The sequence below is a fragment of the Lolium rigidum genome, chromosome 4 (assembly GCF_022539505.1).
Source record: "Lolium rigidum isolate FL_2022 chromosome 4, APGP_CSIRO_Lrig_0.1, whole genome shotgun sequence".
NCBI lineage: Eukaryota > Viridiplantae > Streptophyta > Magnoliopsida > Poales > Poaceae > Lolium > Lolium rigidum.
The window spans coordinates 158904304-158912037 of NC_061511.1; the positions used below are offsets into that span (position 1 = coordinate 158904304).

Here is a 7734-nt window from a genome sequence, read left to right on the forward strand (position 1 = left end):
GTGTGCCAATCCAATCGTACAAGTCCATTTAAATGTTCCATAGGAATCCAAATAGTTTACTACACCTAACAATAGTCCTTGGAGAAACCTAACCGGATACGTGCCTGTGAAAAGAAGCTTTAGGAAAATAACTATGGGTGGAAGTTCACGTAGACAGTTTTGATACCCGCATCGGCATGCCATAAAAATATTTTTTTTTCCGGGAAATAAAAGTATAAATTCTAACTAGCTGTTCCTTGGAGAAACTTTACTGACTCTCTGTGCTCCCATAAGTAATGTGCTAACAAAATTTGCAACACAAATTCAACGCTCAGTATGACAGGATATCAATTGTTGTGCTACGAATTGACTATGTGAAGAGTGATTGAGTTGGTTTAACAAGCTCTTCCTACGTGTCCGGGAAATATTTTCACATATTTTCTTACTCCGTGAATAAGTGTACGTATTTTTTGGAGGTCAAACCCTTTCAAATGTAACAAAATTTTACAAAAAAATAGCAATATATGTGATATTGTTTTTTGCGTGTAAATATATGTGACATCAAATAAATATATTATTGAACTATATGTCAAGATGAATCTAGCGATATTAATTTAAAAATCGTAAATGATGGTCCTTCTATTAGGGAGTTCGTCAAAACTAATACTTAACATAAGATATATCCAAACGTAAATTTCTTTGAGAACTGATGTAGTACATCAGATTTATGCAGATGCTAAGTAATAATTATATCATCCGGTGTTGGAGTACATGCTAAACCATCCAAAAACTTTGATTGCATCGTATAGGTTTCTATTAATTAGCTACTTCTGCTTGATGCTTTTGTTGATGGGTGAATTAGATACTACTTCTTCAGAGAATGGAGAGTACGATTCTTTGCATATTATCAAATATACATACAGTTTTGCGTTGCACATAATTTGATAAAAAAAAGGTGCCCAAGAACCAATCTCTCAACTTTTTTTATATCTTTATGTGTGACTGTAAAATTCTAGAAAATAAAGCAGGACCTTTTGGTTAGTGATTATAGTTTTTGCAGATAAATTGCTGATTGTTGAATGTAAAATCACATAATGTTTTATAAATATATTTTTCTTAAGAAATTATATTAATTCTCTAAAAGAAACTACATAGAAAAAGGGTGTTGAATAACTATGCTCTATTCCATGAATGAGATAAAATAATGAATCAAGTTTGTCTCTATCAAATAATATGTCTATGCAGAAAATATTAAGTAAAATAATATTTTTACATAGTTCCTGAACTCGATGTTGCTTGCCACTATATTTAAATAGATAATAACATTGTGAAAAAAATTGAAGATTGAAAAAGAGTATCTATAATTCATACAATCAGATAAAAAATACATAGAAGGAAGATAGCTCCAATGGTTCCATGTAAAAAACCAATAAAGTAATCCACAAATTATTAATTTTGTCCGTCATTTGTAATTCCTAAAAAAATGGCATGTAAGAAGTAATAAAATGCTAGCCCGTACTGGTGTACGGGTTAATGGCTAGTTAGCTTTAATGTGGACCCCACTTTGTAAATGGGCCGGCCCGATAACAGGAAAGTGGGACCCACATGTCTTGTGGGCCGGCCCTTTTGCCTGTTGACCGGTCAAACTAGTGCATTCGGCCCGGCCCACATGCTTAGTGGGCCGGCCCATTAAAGTTTTGACCAGTCAACCTTAGAGGTTAGGCCCGGCCCACGTAACTAATGGACCAGCCCAGCTATATAGTTGACCGGTCAAACTAAGTCAGCTGGCCCGGCCCGCAAACTTAATGGGCCGGCCCGCTTAAGACGTGGCGAGCCTCGTGTGGGCCTACCATCTACCACGGGGTTTCGGCCGGTTAACGCCGGTTAGCTGCCGGCTAACGGCGTCCGCCACGTGTCGGTTTGCATGACGTCGGCGATCAACGGGCTCCCGGAAACACTTGGGCAACGGTCCGATTTTCCGTGGCGGAAGGGCGCCCAAGCGCGACGGACCGAAAAAATCGTCGTAGGACTTTGCCTGACGCGGTTTCCACAACAGAACCCATATCGTCGGGTTAGGCCCATGGGCGACGAAAAATACCCCTTAGCGGACGATTTTGAGACGTTGTCTATCAGAACTTTTCTTGTAGTGCACCCTATCGTCGCCGGCTGATTGGAGAGGAGAGAGGAGGCGATGATTGGGGGAGGAGAGGCCAATCCCGATCTAGGGTTTTCACCACTCCACGGAACAACGAATGAAACGAGCTACACGGAGGAGCGCCCGCTGCTGCCTCTGGCTGTCGGTCCCGCACGAAAACGGGCCCAGACGTCATAGACCGTGAACGAGCTGTGGCATGTAAAAGAAAATTTACCGCATCCGACGGCTGTGGTGAAAAGCGGGATTGGAATTTACTGTAGCTAGCGAAATGGACGGATCAGATCATTTTGCCCCTCTCAGACCTCCTAGATGGCTGAGTAGTCTTGCAACATTTATAGAAGGAATGACATCGCGGCCCACCTGCCAGCCAGATAGCCCCTCGCTTCTCCTCCTCCCCTTCTCTTCTCCATTTCCTTCCACCAAATCCGCCACCGTGATCCGCCACCAACCGCCGGTCAATCCCCGGCCATGGCCTCCACTTCCGCCGCCGCCTGCCCGTGGGACGCGCTCCCGGAGCACCTCCATGAGCGCATCCTCTCCCTCCTTCCGCTCACCGCGCTCATCCCCGTCGCCGCCGTCTCCCGGGCACTCCGCCGCATCCTTCTCTCCCCGGCCTTCCACGCCCTTCTCTCTGACCACCGCCTCGACGCCTTCTTCCTCCTCTCCCCGCGCCTCGCCTTTCACCCGCTCTCCCGCCGCCTCCTCCAGGTACCCATCTTCGATTCATCTCGGTCGTCTCCTCCCCCTCCCCTCGTCTCATGCGCCTCCCCCTCCCTCATCGTCACCGCCGCCTCGCTCCACCACCTCCCGCCGCTCCCCGACCGCTCCTACCTCATCGCCGTCATCGTCTCCTCCTCCACCAGACGGGATTACTCGCTCGTCGCCGTCACCACCGGAGCCGCGGTCCGCTCCTACACCATAAACTCCGCAGATCCCTCCCCTCAGTGGGTGCCACGGGGCGAGCTCGCGCTGCCATTCGCGCTTCTTGGCAACGCCGCGGTTGCCAGCGACCGTGCTCGGCTCTTCGTGCTCGGCCGTGGCCCGGACGCTCTTCTGGTGCTCGATCTCGTGACGGGTGAATGGGTTGTGCCGCCGGTTGCCATGCCCGACGGCCTTACCACAGCACACCTGTTTGTTCTTGATGATCGGCTGTTCTTGTTAGGCGGAGTGGAGATCCTCGGGGTGCTGGAGCGGATAGTGGTGTTTCAGTTGGACGACGGGGCGGCAGTGGGAGGATGGCTGGAGGTAGCCACGATGCCAACGGAGATGTTCGATGAGTTAGTGGCTGGCAGGCATGGCAGTTTCTGGCACTTTCAGGCTGCAGACAGGATGGGGATTGTTTGCCTGTACAATGCCGTGGATGGGAGGCTGGTGATGTTTGATGCCGTGGACTGCGCGTGGACGAAGATGCCACGGGTCTCTGGGTTGGACTCTGAGCAGAGTTGCCGGTGGTTTGGCCATGTTCGGGAGCCAGGTGTCGAACTTTTGCTGGGACAACGCCGCCGACGGTTGGTTTCTTGACCTCCATGTTTCGGTGCAATTCTGGACCCGAGCAACTTCAGATCATGTTCCCTGAACCATGATGCAAATTTCTGTTTGTAAGTAGGAATAACAACTGGTTCTGCTACGCTGCAACTCTCTCAAATCAAACCACCGCTGCATATGGAAGGGCAAGTGGAATATAAGCCTGGTGAATCTAAGGATGAACGGCTCTGCTTGGTTTGCGCAGTTAAACTTGGGCTTGTTGTTTGGTTCTGGAGACCCGACGAACGACGATGGTGTTGATAGATGGATGCTGCACAAGACCTTTCTGCTGCAGGATTGTGTGGATGAAGATGTTTATTTGTATACTTTCTGTGAGGTGCGTCCAAGTTCTTGTCAGTTCATGTGCTTCTGCCTTGAAACAAAGGAGCTGGATGGTGTTCCCTCCTTCATTGGTATGCAATAAGGTGAGCCCTCAACCCAAAGAGGCTTGACTAGATGAACGAAGAGAACTTGAACTAGATAATGCTATTTGTACTCTATACATTGTTTTCTCACTGTAGAATAAACCACCAAGATGTCCCAGTGCTGTTGGCAATGTTAGTCATTTGTCTAACCTTGTCATATGTCATTAATAGCTGATGTGATAATGTTATTTCTAACTGCAAAAAGGCTGAAGCTTACTTCTGTGCTTGGAAGAAGTGTTCTCTGGGAAATAACAATATTTCCTGTGCTAAATGGAAACTCACTTGGTTCCCATTTACTCTTTCAGCAAGATTTCCTAAGTTGTCTTGGATCCTTATATCTTCAGTTTGCTCTCTGTCCTAAATGTTGAGCAACATGTTGACCTCACCATGTATCTGTAGCCTTTAACATGTCAATAACGTTATGCAAAGGACCAAAGGCAGAACTTGCAATATTAGTTTAGGATTGAACTAAACAGAATTAGCTAGATATTACTTTGCATTACTATTCTCATGTATACATACTCAGTATTCTATTTATACAACTGGTCATTTGGAAGTATCGTGTTGGCCTACCTATTTGGAGCAAGCCCAGATTTGGACTTTTCTCACTGTAGAATAAACCAATATGTCCCAGTGTTGTTTGCAATGTTCAGTCATTTGTGTGCCATTTCATATAGCATTAATAGCTGGCATGATAGTGTTTGTTTGTGACAAGAAAACGGCTGAAGTTTACTGTATGCTTTGAAGAAGTATTTTCTGGGGATTAACAATATTTCCTGAATGGCAGATGAGAACTAAGTTGGTTCACACTTACTCTTTTAGCCTGATTTGATAAGTTCCTTTGAATCGTTATATCTTCACTTTGTTCTCTGTCCTAAATGTTAAGCAACATGTTGACCTATACATGTCAAGAAAAAAGAACCATGTAACTGTAACCACGTATCAATAACGCTGTGCAAAGGACCAAAGGTACAACTTGCAAGATCAGTTTAGTAATGAACTACACGAAATTAGCTAGATATTACTTTGCATTACTATTCTCATGCTAACATAGTACATGGTATTCTATCTGTTCAACTGGTCATTTGGAAGTATCGTGTTGGCCTAGCTATGTGGAGCTTTGATGATCAAGCAGGCAGGTTGAGAAGCCTAGAATCTACTGGTCTTGTAATCAGGCCATGTTTTATAAGGAACACAGTCTGAAATTCGAACTGCTGCCTCCATCACCTTCACACCTTGAATCGTCGGTATAAGATTCTGCTATGCTGTGTGGATTTGTTTCATGTAGAATGTTGTGACAGTGGGTTTCCTGTAGATGACACTAATACCCCATTTTCTGTCCCATTGCATGTCAGTGCAATGGTTTTCTCACCAAGTGCTTGTGTGCTCTGCATAGTATAATTAACCTGCCAGCCAGAGAGCCCCTCCCACCTCCTCCTCGCCTTCTCCCGTTTCCATTTCCTTCCACCAAATGCTTGATCTCGTGACGGGTGAATGAATTGTGCTGCCGGTTGCCATGCCCCACGGCCTTACCACAGCACACCTGTTTGATCTTGATAATCGGCTGTTCTTGTTAGGTGGAGTGGAGATCCTCGGGGTGCTGGAGCAGATAGTGGTGTTTTAGTTGGACGACAGAGAGGCAGTGGGAGGATGGCTGGAGGTAGCCACGATGCCAACCGAGATGTTCAATGAGTTGGTGGCTGGCAGGCACAAGAGTTTCTGGCAGTTTCAGGCTGCGGACAGGATGGGGATTGTTTGCCTATACACTGCCGTGGACGGGAGGCTGGTGATGTTCGATGTCGTGGATTGCGCGTGGACGAAGATGCCACGGGTGTCTGGGTTGGATGCCGAGCAGAACTGCCGGTGGTTTAGTCATGTTTTGGAGCCAGACGTCGAACTCTTGCTGGGACAACCCCGCCGACGGTTGCTTTCTTGACCTCCATGTTTCGGTTCAGTTCTGAACCTGAGCAACTTCAGATCATGTTCCCTGAACCATGATGCAAATTTCTCTTTGTAAGTAGTAATAACAACTGGTTCTGCTACGCTGCAACTCTCTCAAATCAAACCACCGCTGCATATGGAAGGGCAAGTGGAATATAAGACTGGTGAGTCTAAGGATGGCCGGCTCTGCTTGGTTTGCACAATTAAACTTGCGCTTGTTGTTTTGGTCTGGAGACCAGACAACTGACGACGGTGTTGATAAATAGATGCTGCATACGACATTTCCGCTGCAGGATTGTGTGGATGAAGATGTTTATTTGTCTACTTTCTGTGAGACGCGTCCAAGTTCCCGTCAGTTCATGTGCTTCTGCCTTGAAACAGAAGAGCTGGATTACCTCCACACTGTCACTCACTCTGATATTTCCTAGCCCTGCGTCATGGCGTTCCCTTCATTGGTATGCAATAAGGTGAGTCCTCAATCCGAAGAGGCTTGACTAGATGGAATAAGAAAACTTGAACTGGAGAATGTTATTTCTACTCTATATTGTTTTCTCACTGTAGATTAAACCAAGATGTCCCAGTGTTGTTGGGAATGTTTAGTCATTTGTGTAACCTCGTCATATATCAGTAATACTTCTGAAATTTGCTCAAGATAGCCCTTGAATTGCTCGGCATACGAATATGTTATACTGTGTAGATTTAGTTCATGTAGGATATTGTGACAGCAGGATTCCTACTTGCAGCAGAAATGCTCCATTTGTATCCAATGGCATATGCAATGATTTTCTAACCAAGCGCACTGTCTCATCTTCTAACTTGAACCATTTTGGTCTATACCAGAATTTTATCTTGGCCTAGATTAAAAAAACTTGCAAAACTCATTGGATGGTCGAGCATAGTTGAATAATCCTCCAGGTCAATAGCACACATCTTTCTGAAATATTTTCCCAGTGGTGTAGATAATTTAGATTGCAATGACTATGGCTCTGCAATGTGAGTGTGCTGAACACCACTCTGAAATCGAGCTGACTCTGCGATTCAAAGGGCAATGAGAATTTATGGCTGGTGAGGCAAAGGATGAGAAGCTCACCTCTGTAATGTTTGTGTTGTTCAGCTCGAAGGGGCTTGACTAGACAGAAGAAAACTTGAAACAGATCAACGATTCTACTTTTATGTTGTTTTCTCACTATAGAATAAACCAATATGTCACAGTGTTGGCAATGTTTTGTCATTTGTGTATCTTTTCATATAGCATTAATAGCTGACATGATAGTGTTTGTTTGTGACAAGAAAACGGCTGAAGTTTACTGTATGCTTTGAAGAAGTATTCTCTGAGGATTAACAATATTTTCTGAATGCCAAACGGGAACCAAGTCGGTTCACATTTACTCTTTTAGTCAGATTTGTTAGTTTCCTTGGAATCCTCATATCTTCACTTTGCTCTCTGTCCTAAATGTTAATATGTTGACCTAACCATGTATCCGTATGTAGCCACATATCAATAATGTTATGCAAAGGATCAAAGCTGCAACTTGCAAGATAAGTTTAGGTTTGAACTAGACGAAATTAGCTAGATATATTACTTTGCATTACTATTCTCATGTTTATATACATGGTATTCTATCTGTTCAACTGGTCATTTGGAAGTATTGTGTTGGCCTAGGTATTTGGAGCAAGCCCAGATTTGGAGCTTTGGTGATCAAGCAGGCA

General features: G+C 44.8%; 1 protein-coding gene across 1 annotated transcript; it reads left to right on the forward strand.

The window, feature by feature from the left end:
• Nucleotides 1–2517: 2517 nt before the first annotated feature.
• LOC124708717 (F-box/kelch-repeat protein At5g43190-like) lies at nucleotides 2518–6852 on the forward strand. Its single transcript, XM_047240390.1, has one exon. It carries the CDS (start codon nucleotides 2603–2605, stop codon nucleotides 3653–3655), a length of 1053 nt encoding a protein of 350 aa, XP_047096346.1. The 5' UTR covers nucleotides 2518–2602; the 3' UTR covers nucleotides 3656–6852.
• Nucleotides 6853–7734: the final 882 nt, after the last annotated feature.